The 24,371-nt window shown below is 43.0% G+C and overlaps 2 protein-coding genes across 6 annotated transcripts; one reads left to right on the top strand and one right to left on the bottom strand.

Moving 5' to 3' along the window:
- The first annotated feature begins 469 nt into the window (after window positions 1-469).
- Window positions 470-3,979, top strand: GLRX2 (glutaredoxin 2). Of its 2 annotated transcripts, none has more exons than XM_038144085.1 (4): window positions 470-551; window positions 1,833-1,902; window positions 2,621-2,797; window positions 3,316-3,979. In XM_038144085.1, the coding sequence occupies exons 1-4, from the start codon at window positions 502-504 to the stop codon at window positions 3,433-3,435; spliced, it is 417 nt and encodes a 138-aa protein (XP_038000013.1). In that variant the 5' UTR covers window positions 470-501; the 3' UTR covers window positions 3,436-3,979. The 2 variants fall into 2 exon arrangements, with proteins under 2 accessions (XP_038000013.1, XP_038000014.1); XM_038144086.1 differs by lacking the exon at window positions 470-551 and adding an exon at window positions 577-773.
- Window positions 3,980-4,152: 173 nt separating this feature from the next.
- RO60 (Ro60, Y RNA binding protein) lies at window positions 4,153-24,335 on the bottom strand. Of its 4 annotated transcripts, none has more exons than XM_038144078.1 (9): window positions 24,165-24,332; window positions 19,272-19,864; window positions 18,368-18,588; window positions 17,953-18,099; window positions 16,596-16,733; window positions 16,251-16,367; window positions 15,371-15,484; window positions 14,817-14,963; window positions 4,153-13,906 (listed from the first exon to the last, which is right to left on the bottom strand). In XM_038144078.1, exons 2-9 carry the CDS (start codon window positions 19,840-19,842, stop codon window positions 13,754-13,756), a joined length of 1,608 nt encoding a protein of 535 aa, XP_038000006.1. In that variant the 5' UTR covers window positions 19,843-19,864; window positions 24,165-24,332; the 3' UTR covers window positions 4,153-13,753. The 4 variants fall into 4 exon arrangements, 3 of the variants coding, with proteins under 3 accessions (XP_038000006.1, XP_038000007.1, XP_038000008.1); XM_038144079.1 differs by having other exon boundaries at window positions 19,272-19,861; window positions 24,165-24,247; XR_005257754.1 differs by having other exon boundaries at window positions 13,770-13,906; window positions 15,378-15,484; window positions 24,165-24,335.
- Window positions 24,336-24,371: the final 36 nt, after the last annotated feature.

Raw genomic sequence — 24,371 nt, forward strand, 5'->3', positions numbered from 1 at the left:
TCCCGGGAAACCCAGCCCCTCTCTACGTCTCTCCTGACCCCTATCCAGGGAAAGCTGCCCCATCCTGTGCTACCCTGCGCTGCCCCTGTGCTGCCCTTTGCTGGTCCAGCTGTCCCTGTCCCTGTGCTGGCCCTGTCCCCGTGCTGGCCCAGCTGACCCTGTGCAGTCCAGGTGCTGTCCCTGTCCCCGTGCTGTCCCCGTGCTGTCCCTGTCCCCGTGCAGTCCAGGTGCTGTCCCTGTCCCCGTGCTGTCCCCGTGCTGTCCCTGTCCCCGTGCAGTCCAGGTGCTGTCCCTGTCCCCGTGCTGTCCCCGTGCTGTCCCTGTCCCGGTGCTGTCCCTGTCCCCGCGCTGTCCCCGTGCTGTCCCTGTCCCGTGCTGGCCCCGTGCCGCTGGCGCTCCCGGAGCACCGGCAGCGCGGCGGGCAGCCCCGGGAGGCGGCGCGGGGGCCTGAGGGGAGCGGCGCCGTGAGGCTGCGGCGAGCCCGCCCCTTCCTGGCGAGCCATGGCCCTGCAGGGGGCGCTGCGCCGCGTGGCCGCCGCCTGGGGGGGGCGGTGAGTGCGGGCCGGGGGCGCCGGACCGGGACCGGGACCGGGAATGGGAATGGGAATGGGACTGGGATAAGGATCGGGACACGGATAGAGATAGGGATCGAGATCGGGATCGGCACAAGGACACGGTCTGGAGCAGGAACTGGGATCGGCACTGGGACTGCGACAGGGACAAGGATCGGGATCGGGACACGGACAGAGATAGGGATCGGGACCGGTACTGGGGTCGGTATAGGGACAGGGACCGGGACCGGAACTGGGATTAGGGTCGGGACAGGGACCGGAACGGGGACAAGGACAGGGACCGACACCGGGACCGCAGCTGGGATTAGGGTCGGGACAGGGACAGGGACCGGGACAAGGACAGGGACCGGGATCGAGATCGGAATCGGGACAAGGACCGGGACCAGGAGAGGGTCCAGAACAAGGATCGGGACCGGGACAAGGATCGGGATCGGAACAAGGACCGGGATCGGGATCGGGACGGGGAGAGCGACAAGGTTCGGGATCAGGATGAGGGCAGGGATCAGGAGCAGGATGAGGGCAGGGATCAGGAGCGGGATGAGGACAGGGATCAGGAGCAGGATCAGGATGAGGACAGGGATCGGGAGCAGGATGAGGACAGGGAGCAGGATCAGGATGAGGACAGGGATCGGGAGGAGGATGAGGACAGGGAGCAGGAGCAGGAGCGGGATGAGGGCAGGGATCAGGAGCAGGATCAGGATGAGGGCAGGGATCAGGAGCGGGATGAGGACAGGGATCAGGAGCAGGATCAGGATGAGGACTGGGATCAGGAGCAGGATCAGGATGAGGACAGGGATCGGGAGCAGGATGAGGACAGGGATCAGGATCAGGATGAGGACAGGGAGCAGGATCAGGATGAGGACAGGGATCGGGAGGAGGATGAGGACAGGGATCAGGAGCAGGAGCAGGATGAGGGCAGGGATCAGGAGCAGGATCAGGATGAGGGCAGGGCTCGGGAGCAGGATGAGGCCGGGGCGGGGTGCGGGTGCCGGGCCCGGCGCTGTCGCGGTGTGGCGGTGTGGCGGTGTCGCGGGTGGCTGCCGGCGGCGCGGGAGCGTGTCCCGTGTAACGGCCCCGCCGGGCGCTCGCAGCCGCTGCCATCCCGCTGCTCCCTCCCTGCAGGCACACGAGAAGCGGGGCGGCTGCAGATGCGGCAGCTCAAGTGAACTTCCATGGCGCAGTCAGTGAAATACCCGAACCAAACAGGGCCATGTGGCGATTCTTTGAAAGCTCAAAGATCTGACTGCCATTTCTTTTTAGTTATAGAATGGGGAACAGCCAGACCGCTTCTGTAGGATTGTCATATGATGCTGCTGTGAATCAAATACAGGTAGCATTTATGTTGCTTTTACTGATTTCCAGCATTTATAAAAGCCAATTACTTCAAACCTTTTCCTATTTACACAAAGAAATACTGTACATAGTTCTGCCTGTTGAACCTGTTCCTGTGTTCATCATGGTTATCAAGCCATGCTGGCAGTTTTGTTTATCCACAGCCCTGGATCCTGATCTTCCGGGGCTGGACCCATTTTATGGGTTTTTTTTAATACTTCTACTCAAATTCAGTGCTGCTGTTGACATCAGGGATAGAACCTTGTAAAATTACTGATATCAAGTAACGTTAAATATTTTAGAAATTGTGGGTTTTTTATAAATTTATTGATAGTTAATGATAGCCTGAAATCCCCTTGAATTTACAGTAAAGTCATAAGGGTGTATCTTCCACCCACTGCTTTTGGTCACCGTGCTTTCCACTGGCACACCCAAGCACCTTACGGACAGAGGAAACTGTCCTAAACAAGGCAGGGGACAAAGGGAGTTGGGCAGACTGCAGAGCAGAGCTGTACCACACACCCCACCATCCTTGCGCTGTTTTGGAGCCAGATGCAGGTCAAACCTGCTTCCAGAGGTGCCAGCAGAGATTTTCCCGTGTTTGCTACTCTAGCAGCAGCTTTTTAACCTGTGTATTACTTTCCTGACTGTTCAACAGAGTCCTAAGTGCATTGGCTAGAAGCTCGCTGACTTTTAACTTTCTTTTGAGCACACAGGACATTATTTCCCACAACTGTGTGGTGATTTTCTCTAAAACAACATGCCCATACTGCAAAATGGCAAAAAACCTCTTTGAGGGTTTGAATGTGAATTACACAGCTGTGGAACTGGACCTGAATACAAACGGAAGGCAGTTCCAAGACATCCTGGAACAGATGACTGGTGGCAGAACAGTGAGTATATTCTCTGATACTTAACAAGTAACAGCTTGGGCTACACACATCACTCTTGGGTTATATCCACAGCAAGTCCTTAATTGTTTTGAGACAGGTAAATCTGGGATACAAGCTCCTAAATGAAATACTGCAGGAAGGAGGTCTCTTCTTCTAGAACCCCTCTGGCTATCCCTCACAGCTGATCTTTGCCATACTGCCACTGAAATAATTGAAGTATCAAAGCCATTTTTCATTTGTATATTTAAACCATTGTGTTTAACACCTTTATTTTATTTTACATAGTCTCACTTGACTCAGTTATTGGAATTTATTACAATCACCCACGCAGTGTCTTTATCCCACTTTTGAGGGGCACATGAAGTTTCCCATCTCTGTAAATATTATGGGTTGTACACTGATATTACACACACATCTAGATGAACACAGTAATTGTGTGCACTGGAGTCCACATGGGCTTGCTTGAATGTTTACCTTTTTCCAAGAGATAACTAATGCAACTTTTGTTTTCTTGATAGGTCCCAAGAGTGTTTATCAATGGGACTTGTGTTGGAGGTGCAACAGATACTCAAAAGCTTCATGAGGAAGGCAAACTGCTTCCTTTAATTCATCAGTGTCAAATGAGGGCAAATTTCTGAGCAACTGTCTCTAGCTTAGCTTCATCTTCCTTGCTATGAACAGAATTTCAGATGAAATCAGAAGATCACCGACACAGCATGAGCTGCACTCAACAACTTCAAACCATGTCTTGCTGAATTACAGATCACTCTGACAGACTTTATGGACTTGGTGAATTATTGGTGTCCTTGCCTCAGCTTTCCCACAAGCCCGGTGGTCCTTAGCAAACATTATGTAACTCTCGGGGCTCTTGGTGAGACAGTGATGTCATTCCATAGTGATTACATCCTGCTCCAGGGAAGCCCAGGCTCTGAAAAAAGAATCCTGTGGGTTTTGCTGCACGTGAGTTTGCTTTCTAGCTTTGTCTCAATAAATTGTCAGTTTTACTTAATGGTTTCTTTAAATGGAATTCTTCTCTGTCAAACTGAAGTGTAAAGCAAACCCAGTCTGTAGTGATATTGGTGTGTGCATGTCTTCCTCTCCTGTACTCCAGTGCCTGGTCACCCAGCTCCCAAATCGTGTGTCCAATGGAACAGAAAGGGAATAAAGATTCTGGCAGCTTTAGAGAGTGACAGCTTTCATCTTTACTCTGCACTCTGAGCTATCAGTCTGTATGCCATTCAGGAATGGCCTTCCAGGGGCCAGGCAGCTCGGGCACTCTGTGAATCCACCAATCCACTGCACTGTGGTACAACTGATCCAACAACAGCATGAAACATAAGAGCAAGTGAAGCAGGTCTAATATGCATAGAGTTTATTTATTTAGTACTTAAAATTCTACAGTCAGAATGCAGTTTACTAGCCATTTTAACTTTCAGTTAAATGTCTAAAAGAAATGACTAAAATTCCATAGTTTCAGTACAATGTACATCCAAAGCCAGACCAGGCGATGCCAAGACTCTTGGTTATTTCAAAGAATTTCATATGCAAGTAGAAAATCATATCCCATTCTTCAGTTAAAGGGACCATTACACAACTAAAGGTGCACATATTAGAATAAAAACATTAGTCAATTAATTTTTTACTTACTTTTTGTCCATTAAGAATCCTGTTATTTCCATTGCTTTCAGCACTGCATGTACCTAAACTACTTTTTCCTTTAAGGGAAAAAAACCATCAATCTTTAATTCCAGCTAACTAGGACGGCAAGAGCATCACTTAAACTCGACAGCTTCATTTTTGTGATGCAGGTTTGAACTGAGTTTAAACTGCATCATTTGTAGAAAGTCTTTAGTATACAGTTGCCTGCACTGTGCATCTTTGATATGTAATCAGCTAATTCGCACTGACCTTGTTTCATTTGAATTATTGCATTTTGCTGGGTGCTGCTAGGACACAGTCATCACGGTAAACACACAGATGTGCATCTCTCTCTGAATTTACACTTAATAAAGCAATTTATTTTGCACATACAGTCATGTAAGAATACCAAGTATTCTTTTTCTCTGTGTAGAATTCTTCAGCCAGTGATGTTTTTACCAGAAGCTTAACAACAATTTTGTCCCCAAAGCCGATAAACCCATCACGTAAAAATAATAACAATAGTATGCAAAGGAATTTTTCAAAGGAATTTTTCAAAGACTTTTTCATTTTGTTCCCTGTTTAGAGGCTCATTTTTTTAACCAGTAGTCTAAAATAACCCTTTGAGTTCCAAGTTCTGGAAATCCCAGGGCATTGTCACTTAAGGCAATTCTCTTGCAGCCGTTGAAACAAGCTGTGTGCCTGCAGATGCAAGTGAGTGCCCCATCGTTAAAAAGGATCGAGCTTAAGGCACCCAAAGGGTTAATTATGTTTCTTTTTAACCATATTAAGGCTCCCCATCCAAACAGTTTTATTCATTGTGTACAATTTCACAGAAAGTAGCAGCAAGACAGTGCCTTCGTTACTGGATGGCACAAGGCCATGTTATGCTTAAGTAAATTAAACCTGATATGGCAGTTAAAGTGTAGTTCTAATCTAGGGGAAAAAAAACCAAAACAAAGCAACCAAAATGAAGAACCTCAAGAACAGTCATTAAAATTTTCCTTTGTTAAAATTTTTTTCCCCAGCATTGTCTCCAGGACAAAGCTGTTTGTCTTAAAATATGCTTGTCCTGGGATCTAAATATTGAAATTTCTCCACTAGAAGATCTGGATACCTGCTCATCCATTTTAAATCCCAAGCTTCTAAAAAGCAGAAGAAGCTGGAAGCAAACTGAATTATTTAATGAAGCACATAGAGCTGTCGATGTGCCCATGTGTTGCTTTTTTAAAGAGTAGAACTACACTTTTACAGGAGAATGAAAAGACATTTCATTTGTAACTAGTTGTGCTCAACTCTTAAGCTGGTAACATTAGAAAAACAGCTACTTATATTCATTATTTGTTAATGAAGCATTTGTAAAAGTTCTCAACATACCACATATATATGCAAATATATAAATATTTAAACTTAAATTCAGAATGCAGAAATAGCTAAAAACCCCACGCTTTGCAGTATCAGAATCATAAATCCAGATATGTAAGCACACATATTTAAAGACACCAGACCCTCTGCTGAAATTAGCTTATCTTTTATGATTTCCATCAGGGCAGCACATCCATGAAACACTGTCCTGGTCAGTGTTTCACCTTTTCTCCAGAACTCTTGCTCAGCCATTTGCACACCCCACAGTGTCACGGCAAGATGAAATCTCTACCATTCCAGCAAGAAAGTCACCAGAACAGCTGCTTACAGCAGCATACCTCTGCACTGCAAACCACTGCAGACAGCAAGATAAACCTAGAAACTGGTGGAATTTCATAGAAACTAAATAAAAAGATGAAAAGCAGAAGAAAGACAAATTATTCTTTACTTAGATTTACTTCTCTAGGCTATTCTTTGAAGACTTTCTCTAGTCAATATTGCAAAGAAACTGCCTGTTTATCCTGAATATTAATTTAAATGTTTTCCTAATTCTGCATGACAGCAGCTTGATGCTGTTTAAAAGAAGGAAAAGTTTCAAATCATTGAACTAATTCTAGAAAAAAGCTGTACATTTGAAAAGCCAATTGTAATAGTTACTTTTTTCAAATAAAGCCATTCACAGGCAGATGCTGGATTTTTGTAATAAATAAAGTATACTTTTGTAACTGATTTTTACACAGAGTTTTACCAAAAATATGACAGATACAACAAATTAGATGTTTTGTAAGAGATTTCTATAATTAAAGAACAGAAAAAATTATTAATTATTAGAAACATTAAATACTATGCCATCAGTTCTGGTGCAGGGAGCTAAGCGAGCACACTCAGTGACAGCAAGAAGGCAGAGGAATAGAGGCAAAAAGTAAAAGAAAAAAGGAATGGATGAGAGCTTGTGAAAAAAGATTCAAGTATAGGCCTGAGGTGACAAGATGGAAAAGGAGAAAAAAACTCAACCCTAACAGAGAAAAGGGGACAGCAAAAGAAGAAACAAAACAAATGGCACCAAAACGAAAGCTTCTGTTATGGTGCCTGTGAGCTCAGGACAGGGTTAGGCAGTATTTGCAATGCAGACAGATATTTTCCTAGTGTTTTTACAGTCAGAGCTATTATTAAAAATATATTTCCCAAACTGCTGGTGTGTTTTTAAGCCAAGAACATGTACATTGTTGAACAGCCTTTTAAAGGCATGCCCGTTTATGGGCATCAGTTAACAACAGCAATGTGAAAAAGCAACATAAACCTCCGTAAGACTTGTGTTTGACAAACAGGTTTAACAGTGGTTTTAAGGAGCAAGGTCTTTTAGTGTCAGTTATTAGTAGCCCTCACACAGTGGGCATTTAGACTGGCCCTGCTGACCTCAGAACTACACCTACCTTTAGACTTCTCTTTTTTGAAACACAGAGGACTGTGATCTAATTCTACAAGCACCTCAAACTCTCCTACTCCTTGCTCCAGGTCTAAAATTCCTGACATGAAATTCTATTTCTTGGCTAAATTATTACTGTCATTATTGAATTGATTACTCAAAGCTGATGTGCTCACTGCATTATTTTTAAAAACTCGAGAGCCTCCTGCCCTCTCCACGTCTTTGTGTCCCTGACAAAAAAAACTGACCTTGGATGTTCATTCCTCACAGGAGAATGTTTCACTTCTGCTGTGCTTCCAACCACAACATGCTTTTCTTCTTTCTTAAAGCTGAAGTGCCTGAACATCACAGTGTTAGACACAATAGTCTAATGCTCCAGAATTGCCAAGGGGGTCACAGAGAAATGGCAGACAAACTGAAAGCAGGTAACTGTTGGCTGTCAGGAAACCTGCATTTGCCTGGTCTACAGTTGCACTCTGCATTTAGACCTTTTTTCATTCAGCATTTTGAATAAAATTAACTAGCTTTAAACTTGTCCCTGCTCAATGTTTATTGATTAACTGCAGTGCACAATTATAGCCCCTTTGCTGCTTTTCCAGTCAGTGTTCCTCCAATGCAATGACCACTACTAATTTGAAAGTCTCCTTTTTGGTGAAAGAGTAGCTTGTTTATTGTACACTGAACTGATGCTTAGCTTATCAATTTTGTCTTAGCTCACTTCTTTATTATTTTTCAAGCATTACAGTAATTATTTCCTCTTCAGGTGTCTAGAATTGTTTTGGAAATTATCAGTTAAATAACTCAAGACTAGAAACGGGCCAAATGCTTGTTAGGGCAAGTGAGTCATGCTGCCCCCTAAAATTCAGTGTATGGGCAGATGAAAAAGATCCAGTCTATGGACAAGGAATATGCAGCATCATTCTTCTATGCCCCTTAATAGAAGAGAATAGCAAAACCAGAAAGAAACTCCCAGAAAGAAAGGGCCACATACTACAAAATTTCAGCTGTCAGCATTTACTTCAGTTTCCCCTTTCTGTGCAAATCCTGAAGGAGGAGCAGATGGCAATGTGCTCTGATCAGTGCTGGTTTTACATCACATAAACCACTGACCAGGCTTTTAGTCCAGAGTTACTATAAATGTTTAGGAGCATGTTCTGTACCCCAGCAGGGATGACTACCTTTTATCATGGGTCACAGCTACCCAGTGTCAACAGATACAGGGATCTACAATTGCTATCACTCCTACTGAAAAGTTCATCTTTACCTCCACACTCTAGTTCAAGGAACTGCATTTTAAACTGGACTGCTTCCAAAGATGCAACACCACTATAACCGTACACTCTGTTAGTAACTACTCTAATTTTTATTTGCAATAAATTTACTTGAAAGTTACTTGAAACACCTGTTTTAAGTTTTCGTTTTATATTTAGTCCAAAATATCTCCTATTACTTCACAAATACTACTGCAAATAAGAAAAAGTACTTGCAAAAGATACTCATCTATCAGTTATTTTGACATCTCTAGCTTAGAAGGAAACACCCTATCAGATGTTTGACTATTGTGTCATTTAAAATGCATCACTACCAAACCAAATCCCAACACACCAGTGCATTTACTGGAGATAATTATTAACATGTATTGAGCAAATGAGTTTACTCCCCATATTCACGGTGTTTTGTTTAGATGCTAAAAATGATATGCAATTTTTCATGGGAAATGGCTGGTTTTCTTTTTGCAAACCCCAAAGTGCTGTGTCTTAGCTTCTGTAGGAACGCTTGGCTTGTTCTGAACTCACCTGAGGAGCTGGTGGCAGTCCTGTGTCCCCAAGCATTCTGTCAGAGCTGCTCTGTGAGAGCAGTGAGAACTCAGGAGCGATTTACATTCATGCTGGCTGAAAGGCAACGCTCTACCCAGCAGCTCTGGTGGCCCTGCTTTGTGTCAGGAAAGGCTTCCCTCACTGGATCCATTATGCATCAAGGGAGAGTGTAAGGAAGTAGCAGAATACCTTCAGTAACATGTAACATCCTATTTTAGCACCAAATGAGATATCCTGGCTACACAATGCAAGCTTTGAATTTATCATCAATAGGAATGAGGCATAATGAAAAGCGTTACAAGTACCAAAAGTATAGTAGGAACTTCAATTTTACATTTAAAAGCTTGGGTTTGAGGCAGAAAAATATGGTTTTATGTGTCATTTACCACTATGGGTAAACATGATATTTTTATAAATCATAATTATTTTCAAATGAACATCAAATTCACTGTTTAAAACAGTCTGCATTAGCATAAAAGAGGCTGCAATATGTATGTTTTAGAGGAAGTTGTAAAAGCATCACTAAAAAACCTTTCAAATCTTGTAAGACTTATCTACTAAAGAGATCTTTTAACTTCCCCCTATACACACATATAGAAAACACAGAATTAAATACATATACACACGAATTGCTATCAATTTCTGTTCCAAAGTGGTAGAATACTCACTGGCTTTCTCCTTGTCACACTCTTACTATCAGACTAAAAATAAAAAATTAAAAATAAAGAATCCAGTTTCAATCGCTTCCTAAACAAGATTTTGTGAACATGAAGGAGGCAACTGTACAGTTCATAAAAGTTTTTAAGAATTGGTCGCTATAAACTGGAGGTAGTTTTGAAATATGTTAGCTTGAATTAATTTATGAAATCAGAAGTAACACTAATCTACAAAAAGATTTTAAAAAATGAAATACTCTCCTGTTAGGAAGATTGTTTCTGAGTCATTGAATACATTCTTTTGAAAAAAAAAAAAAAAAAAGTAGCTTTTTGTTTCTGGTTGCTCCCACTCAGCTTTGCTGAGTAGGCCAAGACACATGCACTTGTTAATCCTGCTCACTGAAGGTGTGCTGATGCTTCTTGAAGTTGTGACAAGGACTGAATGTGACATCCCAGTCATTTCCAAGGTCTTTTTCTACTAAAAACAGTTTTTAGAACTTCCTGTACAGCATTTTTAATTCTAAACTAGTGCTTCTGAAACAGTATTGTGCAGAAACTGCCCCTCAATTTACCTAAAGAGATATTTCCTCCTGAAAACGCAGATGATAATCCAGAGAGAAAAAGATTAGCACGAGCTCTTGCACTTTCAGTTTTAGCAGTATAAAATGTCCCTGGGTAACTTTTACACTGTATCACAGTCACATGGTCTCAATACATACCAGAAAAAACTTCTTTTGCAGATTTTAACCATAGCCATGGAAACCATTGAACATTACTAACACTTAAAATACAAAGATTTAAAAAAGCCCAAAGAAAATTCCTTCTCAATGAAGCTGCTGGTAAACTGCCATTATTAAAAATACTAAGCCCATTTGTTTCCAGCTCCATTCTAAAAGTAATTAATGAATTTATTCTTGCAAATAAGCATTCCACAGCAATGGGGGAAATTAAAAATCTCTCCACATTTATCGTCTACTATAAATGAAATTAAATTATATACTATGTAACCCTGTAACCACTTTTAGCAAACTTCTCACTGTTATTCTAAATTGTGTGCAACAGGAAAAAGAAAAAAAGAGATTCCTCATCTGCTTTTCTTCTTTTCCCTTCACAAAAAGTTAATAAAAATCACAAAGTCGTGAGGGTTGGAAAAGAGCTCTTAAGATCAAGTCCAACCATCAACCCAACACAGCCAGGTCCAGCACTGAGCCATGTCCCTAAGCACCAGATGCACGTGCTTTTGGAACACCTCCTGGGATGATGATTCCACCACCTCCCTGGGCAGCCGGCTCCAATTCCTGGCTGCAAACAGGATTTGAGGTTCAGCCTCACTGGTGCCAAGTAAAGAGGAACAAACCCCTTCCCTGGTCCTGCTGCCACTCTTCCTGATCCAAGCCAGAGTGTCTTTGGCCTTCCTGCCCACCTGGGCACAGCTGGCTCTTGTTCACCCGCTCTTGACGAGTATCCCCAGGTCCTTTTCCACGGGGCAGCTTTCCAGCCACTCTGCCCCAACCTGGAGCATTACTGGGATTGTTGTAAGCCAAAGGCAGGACCCAGCACTTGGCCTCAATCCATGGACCCAGCCTGTCCAGATCCCTCTGCAGAGCCTTCCTGCCCTCCAGCAGATCACCTCAGCCTGGTGTCATCTGCAAACTGGCTGGGGGTGCCCTCGATCCCCTTGTCCAAATCAGCCATAAAGATACTGAACAGGACCAGCCCCAGCAGTGAGCCCTGCAGAGCACCACTGGTGACCAGCCAGCAGCAGGATGTGACTCAGTCACCACCCCTCTCTGTGCCCAGCCATCCAGCCAGTTTTAGCCAGCAAACAGTGCACCTGCCCAAGCCACAGGCTCCTATCTTCTCTGACAGCAGAGAAACAGTGTCCAAGGCTTTGCTAAGCCCAGGTAGACCACATCCACAGCCTCTACCTCATCCACTAGGGAGGCCACCATCCACAGTAGAAGATCAGGTTGTTCAGGCAGAACCTGCCTTTCATAAAGCCATGCTGGCTGGGCCTGATCCCTGGCTGTCCTGCATGTGCTGTGTGACCCAGATGATCTGTTCCATAACCCTCCCTGGCACTGAGGTCAGGCTGACAGGATCCTCCTTCCGGCCCTTCTGCTCAATGGGTGCCACGCTGGCCAACCTCCAGTCATCTTGAGACCTCCCTGGTTAGCCAGGATTGATGATAAACGGTGGAGAGCAGCTTGGGCGGATTCCATCAGACCCCAGGGACCTTTCAACATTAAAGTGGAGGAGTAGGTCACTGTTTCCTCCTGAATTACAGGGACCTGATTTGTTCCTTGTCTCTGTCTTCCCAAGGACAGCTGGTCTGACTATTAAAGACTGAGGCAAAGAAAGCATCAAGTACCTCAGCCTTTTTCCCATCCTTTGTGGCAATGACCCCTCACATGCAATAAAGAGTGGAGATTCTCTCCTTGGCTCTCCTTTTGTTACTGATATATTTGTAAAAACACCTTTTGTTATCTATTTCGGCAGCGGCCAAATTAACTTCTAGTTGGGGTTTCACTTTTCTAACCTTCCTGCATAACCTAACAACATCCTTGTAGCCCTCAAGAGTATCCTGCCCCTTCTTCCAAAGGCCTTTTTTCCCTGAGTTCCAGTGACAGCTCCCTGTTCAACTAGGCCAGTCTGCTTCCCCACTGGCTCATCTTTCAGCACACGGGACAGCCTGTTCCTCCATCTTTAGAATCCTTGAAGAATGTCCAGCCTTCCTGGACCCCTCTTCATTCAGGATTGTTTGCAAGGGACTTTCTCAGTCCTAAAAGGCCAAGGTCTGGCCTCCTCAGCCTCCTCGATGACTCCCAAGTGGTGCTCAGGGCTCTGAAGGTGACCCACTTGCTTTCTGGCACTGCTGGTCTCTGCTGCAGCTGAAGTCCTGGGGGACAGGAAGCTGGCCATCCTGCAGTACAACCCTGCTCCTGGGGCTGACGAAGGCAGCACATCCTCAGCAGGTGCTGGGTCTGCTGCTGCAGCAGGGGTACCTGCAGCAGAGGCACTCCAAAGTCCACGAGGAGCTGGACAACACTGTGGCCCTCTTCACTTACCCTTCGGAGGAGCTGGATGTGGCCAAGATGGTGTCTGGGCTGACTCCAGCACTGGTGGAGAGTGAGAGCAGGGTCCGGCATGCTGACACAAAGAGTTTGCTGTGGTGGTGTCTTCCTTGGGCCCAGGCAAAACCACCCTTCTCCTCAAGGCAGTGGATGCTGTGGAGCTTGAGGACAACAGGGATGGGGTGATTCACGTGCTGCAGGCCAGGCTAGCCAGGAAGACTTTGGTGAAGCTCGGGGACCAAGGGTTTGTAAAGTACACTGCGGTCCTGCCGTCATCCCATCACAACGGGGGTCCTGTTTACCCCGGGACAGATCCAGAGTGGCTGGTGCTGGCTCACAGGCCTCAGAGCACAGTTCCTGTGCTTATCACACAAGGGATGATGCTCTTTGGAGCTCCAGCTCACACAGAGCCCAGGCTGGTCAGGGAATGAAGTCCAAGTAGAGTTTTGAGTGTGTGTATAGGAAGAAACCAACCGCCTTGGGAAAAGGAGCGTGCTGGATCCAAGGAAGGTGGCTGAGGAGTGGAGATGCCTTTCTGAAGGAGCATGGAGCAGGGCTGCAGCTGTGCTGCAGGGCTCTGAATGGCAATGTGACTGCACTGCCAGCCATTACCAGGAGTGTCCAAATGCACAGCGTGCTGCTGCATGGCGCCAAGTCCCAGGGTGACAGCGGTGACACGTGGCTGCCACCTCCAATAGCAGGGGGACCACTGGCTACTGACAGTTAGCTTGACACCAGAGATGCCAGCACTGAGTTTCTCTCTCAGATTTGCATGAGACTGTTCTGAAGTTCTGTTCAACCTTACAAACACCTTAGTGAGAAGCTCTAGTCAGAGATGCTTGAAGTGCCACCACCTCCCGTAACATTCTGATATGTATACAATATGCCATGAGCTAATAAAGTATATTTGGCTGGGAGTTCCCAGAGTGAAGTCTGTTGCTACCAATGGACCCACTGGGAAGAGCAGATGCCTAAAAAACTTAAATCAGATCCAAAGTGAAGTTTCGAATGACATCCAAAGCTCCTGTGTCGAAGCCGCAGATATCCAACATGCCTCTGTCATCCGGGTCCGCGATCGTAAAACCGTGGGAGGTCATTCCACAAACAACCAGCTTGGCAGGAATACCCATTTTCTACAGGAAGGAGAGCAAAAAATATCAGAAAACGCATCTAGAGCAAAACCTGTGCACATATGCAGTAACTTAAATATGCCAGAGGGCCAAATCTCGCTTGCATAAGCCACTGTCTGAAGAGTTGTACTGACAGAAACAAGGGACGCCAGAATCAGAACTGCAGGATGCCTGTCAGCCCTGCAATGGCAGCTAACCTCAACCAAGGAAACCAAATTAAAGACTTTTGGTATTCATCTCAACAGGGTGGAAACTATGTCATGATTAAAGTCCATACACCCGTGCCTGACAAACATATTTTTGGTAGTTTAAAAAATAGTTTATTTAAAGCATAAAGGATTGTTAGCTGAATAAATAAGCAATGTGCTTGGAGAAGGTATTTTTCTCTGTTCTACTGTAATATTATGAAGCTGTACAGATTAGAGCAGTCCCTTTAAAACACAATAGGCTTTCTTCACAAGATACTGTCACCTTATCCTCTCGACACCTGTCTTCATGACTTCATTGAAACATTTTGACATCTACTGCAGACATCAAAGCTGAATTGAGTTGTGAGAGTCAATCAATCAATCATTCTCTAACAACTACAAAAACTTATTCCATCAATTATATATAGGATGTAGAAATTCATGCAGTAACAAAATCCCTGAGTAACAAAATTTCATGAACATTGGAGCACACCAAGCAGGGCAGTCTAATTACAAATCCTTTTAGCAATTCTGTGGTTTGAAATATGCACAATTAGTGCAATATGTGCACTAATTCTGCCTAACTGCAGGATTGACAAGTTTTTAACAATATATAATTATTTACTGAAGAAAGCCACAACCAGTCCAATCTCTAAAAGATTTTTAGAGCTGGTACTTACTTTGCACAGTATTTATTAATCATAAATAGTCAGAAGCATATTTACCTCTCTGTACTCTCTAAGGGCCATTGCAGGAGGAGTATTCCCAGCAAAGGTCTCGTTATCAGTAAACACAATGAAGACATCAGCAGCTGTCTGAGTTTTTTGAGCCCATATCATTGGAAGGGAACAATCAGTGGTACCCACTGGAATCTTATCGAGAAAGAAAAAATATACATGGAACACATTAATACAGAAATTAACAAATAATGGAAAAATTCCTTTTGATGTAAGCTTCATGTTTTAACATGTGTTACTACACAATGAGGCTTTTTTGTTGAACTGGTTAATTTTATCTCAGTTTGTCCAGAATTTTTTTTTGTTTGAACTTTTTAAAGTATTCTTTTCAAACAAACTCATTGTGACGCAGCACTGACATTCTAAATTGCAATGTTTAATATCCAGCAAATGAAATAACGAGGTTTGCTGGGCTTTCTCTAAATAAAATGCACCCAAAAAAATCCAATCTTGTACTAGAGCTATACAGATTAAACAAGGTAGTGGCATTGATTACAAAGAAAATACAATGTAACTGCTGAGACTTTTTTTTTTTTACATACTTCATACATTTTCACTAAAACTTGAGGTAAGGTCATGTCAGCCGTCACTGGACACGGGACCATTTCATGTGAAAAGGCAACAATTTGGGAATCCTTCTCAGTCCGAGCCACAACCTGAGGAAGAGTGAGAAGAGTGAAAATAACTCAGTTACATTACTCTGAATTTTTCATGTCTGAACGGAGCCATTCCCTACCACATAGCATGACAAATGCTCTTGTATTTAAGTCATCATGGCTGCTCATAAACAGTAATGGTTCACTCCACACTTTGAATATTCTGTCATATTACTGCCAACAAACACTGCAAAAAAGAGCTGAACAACTGCTCTAATTACTGTAACTAAACATACTTCCATTTTCTTCCCTCCCCTCTGACATAAAACCTTGACCGTTTCTAAGGGCCAACAAAAGTTCAATTCCTCTGCAATAAAAGAATACAACACAAGAAGCTTTCGAATATTAAACTGAAGAGAAAGCAGTTGTGAATAAAGGCCACATCAACAACTCAAACAGACATAAGAACTATCCCAATATTTCTTAATCTAATCTGTATATTCCTGTGAATGCTTCTGAAAAAATTAAAATGTGTAAGATAAAGTTAGCACTTTTTACTTATAGTAAACCATTTTATTATGGCTAAGATAAGTGAAAAAGCTGCCCTGACCACTTTGATCTCCGACAGACAGCAACTTCTTCAAACTGATGTTTCTGAATATGGTTGCTAGTAGCTTTCAGCAATGACTAAGGTCACACCTTCTGTACCCAAAAAATATTATATGTGAATTTCCTCTTGATTTCTAACCAGCTTCAGAGTATCCTTCTATCGAAAAAGCAATTCAAGCTGAAAACAGTTATAAATAAAAGAAATTGAAAGCCTCACCATACACATTACTGCTGCAACTGTGCTGGCACTGAGCACACTGCCCAAAACCTTTTGTGTCATTGACGCACTAACATCAACTGCAATTACAATGCGCTTTCCTGTTGGTTCCACTGTCTGAAACAATAAAAGACAAAAATATAATGGGTACACATAATTTATATATTAATTTCTTCTTCTGTTTTCACTCCTAAAGAGGGCATTCTTTCCTCTTTCTGGGTAACATCAGGACAGTGCTGTTGCCAAAGTTTCAGAATTGTTATCCATCCCAGGAACTGTTCTTGATAAGCTTTCAGAAAACACAGAACTCTTAGAAAGCTTAACAAATTGGAGAACTATTATTACCTTGAAAGCTTTGTAAAATGAAGCATCTAAAGCTTCTAAAATGTCTTCATCAGGACGCCACCAAAGCTTCCCTCTGTTTCCATGTCCAGCCTTATAGGTTTCTAATGCAACCAAAATATGGAAGGGATGTATTCTACCCTACAGGCAGAATCAAAAACAAGGACATGAAAATTTAACCTCCTTAAAAAAAGTAACAAACTAAACATGAAAATAAGTTCCTACTACAAAAATATCTCAAGTTTAGTATATGGTTACTTTAAATTTGTGAAATCTAAAGACTTCATGCAGTCTTTACACAGCTGTTGGATGAACTGATAATGGACCTCACTCCCTCTCAAGAATCCTCTCATTAACACCAAATGGGATGCCATCACCAGATTCTGGTAAAATTTTGTAGCTCTGTGATTGTCCAGGGCTATTTTCCATCACAGGCTTACAGTAAAAGAAAGTCCCTGCCCAGCAGAAGAGAAAGGAGCTGAGCAAGGTAAAGAACCAACTCAGAATTAGCTTTATACAAGATACACTAACACTGGACAATAAATTATTTTTGGAACATAGCATTCATTTTCCTCATGCTATAAAACACTCAAATTTTTATTTGGTTTCCATATATGAACTTAACTTATATAACTATATCAACATTTTATTATCTTTATCCAAAAGGGGTGTTTCAGTCCTTAACCACTGCCAGCATCAAAACTGAGTAAATCTGAATGCCTGTGCATGGTCTATCTTCCAGCAAGGTATTGCACCATGATCTTTGCTCTCCCTTCTCTAGGAAGGAACCAGAGAAAAGGAATTGCAATAGGATGAGGAAAAAAAGGACTTTTGTTGCTGTGCTCAATTCAGCTCTGGTGCTGAAGAATTTCAGTGTCCTGATTTTCATCTTCCCAGCTCACAAACCTGCTGCTCAAGACACTCGCCCTCTCTCCCTTTGACTAAATCCCTGAAAATTTTCTTCTCGCTTTGTGAAACCCTCTTTTCCCTCTTACTTTCCTCCCACTTTGGTGGACAATAAAGCAATCAGAAAAGAGGAAAGTCTCCTTGCCCATCTTGTTTTTCCCCTCAGCTGCTATGCTATTTTCTTAATTCACTTAAAAATTGTAAGACTCAGAAAAAATTGATGAACCCAACTAGCAAAGCTTGCCACAGCCCTCATTTCAGAGAAGATCCAATAGCTGCCAGTACACTCATTTTATCAGAATATTTCAGAAAGCAGGCGGGGAATCAAATGAGAAATTATAAACAGAAGTTTTAAAATAAAGTTGCAGACAATAACCTGCAGTTTTTAAATAGAATACACCAAACATTAAAAATTAAAATCCACAGAGGCTGGCACTGATTATGAAGTTCTCACCTTTTTTAGCAGTTTCTCATTTCTCAGTTTTTCACATACTATTGCCACTTCTGAACCTCGTGGCTCAAGCACTGAATTTGCTGCCAGCTTTCCTAAATTTCTCAACAGTACAGAAATAGGCATCTCCTTGAGTAATGCCTTCCAAACCTATGATGAAAGAGAAGGGAAACACAGAAAGATGAGATTCTCAAAGTACGAGAACTGTTATCTGCACATTGAATAAGTGTATTTTAAAATAAAGGTACAAATTATATTAAGATCTTCATTATTTTAAATTAACTATTTGGGTAAACAATTTGAAAAAGAGTCTAAGGGCTATTTTGAAAAGAAATCTGGACTTAAGACTCTGAACAGCATTACTCACTGCAGAGAATTCACAGTTCTATGGAGAATTTGACTAAGGAAGTTTACCTACCTCTTTAGATTTCAGATGGTTTGTCAGGAGATGCTCTCTAACTAGACCATACTCCTCTATCAAATGAATAACTTCCAATTCATCTTTTGTGCGTTTTACTTTCTCCACAGCCTCCAGATACTTCAAGAGTTTTTCAGTCTCAGCAGAAACTGCTTTCTCTTTATAAGCTTCTTGGACATCTTTCCACCCCTTGGTAATATACTTAGTGACTATAGCAATTCCTGATGAAAAAGAAAACCATTTCTCAAGCAGGATTACCATCTATATACTGGAATTTATCATTCTAGCATGCAAATGAATTAGCAGGTTTCATTCTCAGACCTGCCAAACACCTACTGAAAAGGTCAGCCACACACAATTCAGAGCAGTAATTTTAATTACTGTATTCATCTCCTTAGAAGTAAGGAGCTTTATGTATTTGCTACATTGCCCAGAGATGCTGCGGATGCCCCATCCCTGGAAGTGTTCAAGGCCGGGCTGGATGGAGCTCTGAGCAGCCTGGGCCAGTGGAAGGTGTCCCTGCCCATGGTAGGAGGGTTGGAACTGGATCATCTTTATGGTCCCTCCCAACCCAAACCATTCTATTATTTTAAGATTTGAAGTCAACAGATCTTCCCACATAACAAAAAAGTGTTATTTCATCATTTGTAAGTAAATAGGAACAAAATGAGGGAGTTATTTTGTCTTCTCTTGGCATATGGAAGAAAAGAAGGAACAAATCCTGTTTACCTTGAAGATAAACAGGGCTGGCTATTGATATGATCACCCACGTTTTTAAGATGCAATTTACAGGATATCCTCACTAAGAATTCATCTACAATGGCACTTGGGTATCCAAAATACTTCCACAGTAAATATAAAAGGTTTAAAACACAGTATTTTCAGGTAAATAAAAATTTATTACCTTCACTGGCAGGTTTTAGGTGGGACAACCTCAGAAGATCTTTATGAGACCAACCACTTCTTTGCTTATATTTTGTAACTGCTAAAGCAAGAGCCATGCCATTCTTTCCATTGTACCAATCTGCAACAGCTTTCCTCAGAGCACGGCCCCACATGCCACATTTCATGCCCTCCTTCAGATCTTTTTTAAACTGGATGAAAGTAAAGAGATGGGTTGGTATGCAACACACCTCGGGGACAGCTTTAAACGCCGCTTGTTTTGTTTTGGCATCGGAGCACTGCGAGCAAACTGCGAGGGCAAAGAGCAGGGGCTCCTGTTTTGCCGCTCTGCCCTCTTGACTAAATGCTTTTATTTCTTCAACAACTTCGCAGCCTCTGCCCTCTTCAATCAGCCTTAGCAAAGCTTCGGCATGTTCAAAGCCCAGCTTCTGCTCCTTGGCGTGGTAAGCGGCGCCCTCGCAGCCGAAGCACAGGAAGCGCTGCAGCCGCCCGCTGTCGGTGAGGGGCCGGCCGGCGGCGCTGCCACAGCCGGGCTCGCTCGGGGGCTGCGCTCGGCTCTGCTCCGCCTCCATCCTTCACACTGCCAGGGCCCTGCTGCGAGAACAACACGGTTTGTTAAGAACTACGGTTGGCTACTCTTTTAGCAAAGTAAATACGCGCTGTCTGTAAGCTTGGAATCTTCAGTTTTCTTGCATGAATTTAATCACAGCGTACTCCAAGTGTGCGGTAATACGCATCACTTAGGGGAAAAGAAACAAAAAGCTCTCCGAGTTATAATAGCAACTAACTTACTGTGGTTGTGATATTTTGTGAAAATCCCTTTGCTAGGATTTTCTTCTCCTGAGAAGCTGAGAGGGCCTCAGCTTCAAGTGTAAACAGTTTGTTATCTGCTGCTGTGGGATGCAGCAGGTGCTTCCTCGATTGCTCAGTGTGGGATGTTTCTACTTGGTGACCAATCCAGGAGGCAGCAGCTCTCGGACTCTCTGGGAGTCACAGAACTTTGTTATTCATTCCTTTCTATTCCTGTCTGGCCTTCTGATGATTCTTTTCTCTCTGTTCTTTGTAGTATAGTTATAGTGTGGTCTTTTTTAATGTAATATATATCATAATATAATAAACCAGCCTTCTGAAATGGAGTCAAGATCTCTCCTTCGCTTCAGCAAGTCCTAACTGCCCAGAAGACCCGTGGTAATAAATGGTGACCGCAGACGTGGCAATAACTTACTTCTTGAAAACCAACTCAGAAACTACTCAACCCCGATAAGTGGCACACAAAAACCATCTGGTGTTATAGCCTTTTGCCACTAATACATTACATCACTTTCTTAGGTAGATTTTTATATTGCAGACTAAGTGGCTCAAAATTCAGATTTTGCCCCAATCTATTTTGCTTAAGAATTGCTAATACCGACCCACTGAAGAAAAATTAGGCTAAAATGAACAACTAAGATATGGAAAAACTTTAGTTGGAAGACTTTGTGAGAGGTTTGTATATGGTAGGTTTCAGCGAGGCTTAGACAACAGCTTTTTAACAACTGGGCAGTTCAAGAACAAATTATCTTTCCTACAGGCTCAAACAGTCTGCTGCTTCAAGTGAGATCCAAGAAAACAGAGACACAACAGATTCTGTACTGCTTTACATTCAAAGTTGAGAAGCAAAAATCAGCACAAAAATTTACAATCATTCAGGTCTTTCTATTTATACACTCCTCAGCTGCAAGAGAGCTGTAATATTTGTAGGGCAGCACCACTGCTCTTACTTGGAGAACATCCAGCACAGCAAAAATCAAGCCAGGACATTTACAATAAAGCAAATGCAGGTGAAATGAAATTAGCAGGGCAGGGGTAAGAAAATTCCTCATCACCACTACCTCCAAAACATTAATGGCACAATAATAAATTTAGTTTACTCAGTCCTCACCGAACAAGAAAATTACACTGAATAACACCAAGAGCTCCTACTGAAAACCAAAAAGGCAGAACCAATAATCCACTCCATCAAACATAAAAATCAGGGACTAAAGTCTGAGCCCACACAAATGACATTTAAAAGATTTTCAACTTTCAAGAACTGCAGATATCTACTTTTGTCTTTTTTGCTTGTTCAGATAGTGGAGACAAATGAAAGCCATTTTGCTCCATTTACCAGGATAAGCCAGCACAAACAAATGCCACTAATGTAGACAGAGGGTGCCTCCCCCACCCAGCTTCAGTGAGTAACACTCTGATTTACAAACAACTTCCCTACTTCTTGGACAGAGAATTTCCCTTCTTCTGCAAGCAACTGGAAATGCACCTTTCCTCTGATTTTGCATATCTGCACTAATCTGCACCCAGAATTAAACAGCAATCTTCAGTGCTCCCATTGCATTCTACAAACTGATACACCGTAAAAATAGAAGCCATATGCTGACACCTGGTTTAAGAAAGCAGGTTTCACTGAAAATTAACTAAGAAATATCTTTAACTGTATTATTTACAGCATTGGTGCTCAGCTAAAATTATATATTCTAACCATGTTTTCTGCCAAACCTATTTAAATATACATCATGGTTGAACTGATTTTTCCCTGACATCTGAAGCATGCAAATACACTGAAAATAACAAGGGTGCTATTCCTCATGCATGAATACCAGATCAGGACTTTTTCATGTCTAAATATATTATATTTCAATCCAGTTCCATTAGCTCATTTCATTACACAGTCAATAATGTTTCATGATAAACACAGAAAACCCAAACAAAAAAATCCTGAAATCACAGTAAGCATCCATTTAGTTATTTGAAAAAAAAAAAATGGTACATGAAAGATACTGAGAAATAACATTATCTTGAAGGAAAAATAAGCATGGGAAGCATAAAGGATCACCCATGGACAAGAACATCTCCATGTACATAAAATACTGAGAATGATTTCTTGCTGTAGCTTTCATAGAGGGAAAATTGTAGAGGATATTTGTAGAGGGAAAACTCTTATGGATATTAACAATGGATAATTTTTATGTTTACTTTTGTATGGACCAGGCTATTCATGGACTCACAACACTGGAAAGAGGCATATACCTGCATCCATATGCTTCTGACACAAACCCATAATAGAAAAGATGGTTGCAAATAGTTTTTCTGACACTTAGCTCCTTAATTTGCTTTCTTAGGAATATGCTATAAGCTACAAACCCAGACTCTGTTACCCTTTCCAGCAACTGTCTAACACAAATTGTAAATTCTTGAAAATAAACCTGTATTTTAAAAATTACTTTTGAAATCCACACTAGTTGATGCAAACCACCAATCTCACTACTAAACAGTCACAGTAAAAGTATCAGATTTACAATTCACCAGCAGCTACTGGAAAAGCACTTATTCTTAGTTGAGCTGCTCTAGTCATTTTGGCTATTTCTAACCCTATATTACATCCCAGCCTCACAAGCTCCCAAAGCTATTCCCTCCCTTGGACTCATCCCTCTCCTCTGCACAGACCTCAAGCTTATTTTTTCGTTTAACACCTGTACAACAGAGACATCTTTCACCCTAACAGGTGGATAAATGCAGATGCTCACTTAACATATGCTCCACTATAAGCCTACTCTTCACCTGCTGAGCTGTAGCAGGGAACTTGAATTTCAAACACCTGTGGAGGATTTATCAACAATATTCTGGCTCCGCAAGCACTTCCAATTTCGGAACTACAGGAATGCAAACAGCAATTCTTCAAAGTCCCAGACTAGGAGTTTCATAACAAAAATTGCTAAACTAAACTCCATGGCTCTTCACCACTATTAATGAAAGAGAAAACCCACTATATTTCAACCACCATAGAAATTTATAAGTAAAATACAACTTTGACTGCTCTGAAACAGTCTATACACCAGTTACACGTCGAGAAGTACGTCAATGTTTTTATGTTGCTGTACCATAGCATGATTTAGTCCTTTAAGTTGACATTTCTCAATTCTGATAACTTTTCCAACTTGCCCTAGCTTTCCTAAGAAATAAAATGTGTGACAAGTTTTATGGATGCATGAATAAAACCACATAAAGTATAAAGCTTTAACAGAACTACAGATTCTAATTTAAGTTCTTAAGTTTAACTGCTACATTAACAACTAATGACACTTGGTAGCGAAATCTCATGGAATTAAACTTTGAGAAAGTCAGATCTTTTATGACAAAAAAAAAGCATTAACATTTTAAAGACAACTTCTCAAATTGCCTTTGAATACTTCAAAACGACGTATACTTCTACGAGGAACTGCATTCCACTTCTCTGCTGTCTAAATCCTGTATAAGCATTAACCTGCAGACTGTAAGGAACGCCTTCGAATTAATTGAGCAAAGACACCACAACCATCACATTGAGCTACGGTTGTAACAAAACAGGCTTGTGCCGCAGCTCTGACAACATAGTTCTCATACTTCAGAAAATAAGCACCTCCATGTCAACTGGGATGCCAGGAGAACACTGCCCAAATCACCAATGGAGTGGTGGACGCCAGCAGCCCAGCAGACATCCCATTATACGAACCACATACCAGCCCACGCATTTCTACTGCAGAATTTGCCTGTCTGCTTTAAAAAATGTACTGACTGGGGGGCAAAGGCAGCTTAGCTGACGTAGCGCAGAATTAGGAGCTCGAAGCACCTAAAGCGGATACCCGAAGAGCTGCGATCGCAGCTGTCAGCCTCCTTAAAGACGATAAACACGCGTGACGGGGAGGACGCGCACCGCCGGAGATCCGCCCGGGAACGCCCCGCGGGCCCCTCACGCCCCGCGGCTCTCCGGAGCTGCCCCCCCCCGGCCTCTCCGCGTTCCCCACGCGTCCCCGGGGCCCGCCGGGGCCGGCCCAGGGACCCCGCTCCCCGCCCTCCCTGCAGCCCGGGAAGCGCCACTTGCCTGCGAGGCCGCGGCCCGGGCGGGGCCGGGCGATGCCGCAGCCGCGGGGCCGCGGGGCGATGGGCCGGGGACGGCGAGCGGCGGCCGGGCCGCTGCGGGGCGCGGGGGGCGGGCAGGGCCGTCCCGCTCCGGCCGCCGGAGATCCGCGTCTCCCGCTCCAGCCCCGCCCGCCGCGCCTCGACGGCATCGCCGGGACCCGGATGGGGC

Source organism: Motacilla alba, chromosome 8 (assembly GCF_015832195.1).
Source record: "Motacilla alba alba isolate MOTALB_02 chromosome 8, Motacilla_alba_V1.0_pri, whole genome shotgun sequence".
Lineage (NCBI taxonomy): Eukaryota > Metazoa > Chordata > Aves > Passeriformes > Motacillidae > Motacilla > Motacilla alba.

Coding starts and splice junctions, on each gene's coding strand:
- GLRX2 (XM_038144085.1), top strand. CDS start 502: ATGGCCCTGCAGGGGGCGCTGCGCCGCGTGGCCGCCGCCTGGGGGGGG. Junction 552..1,832: donor GCCGCCGCCTGGGGGGGGCG/GTGAGTGCGGGC, acceptor ATTTCTTTTTAG/TTATAGAATGGGGAACAGCC. Junction 2,798..3,315: donor AGATGACTGGTGGCAGAACA/GTGAGTATATTC, acceptor TTTTCTTGATAG/GTCCCAAGAGTGTTTATCAA.
- RO60 (XM_038144078.1), bottom strand. CDS start 19,842: ATGGAGGCGGAGCAGAGCCGAGCGCAGCCCCCGAGCGAGCCCGGCTGT. Junction 18,100..18,367: donor ACCATCTGAAATCTAAAGAG/GTAGGTAAACTT, acceptor CTTTCATCATAG/GTTTGGAAGGCATTACTCAA. Junction 15,485..16,250: donor TTGCAGCAGTAATGTGTATG/GTGAGGCTTTCA, acceptor ACTCTTCCTCAG/GTTGTGGCTCGGACTGAGAA.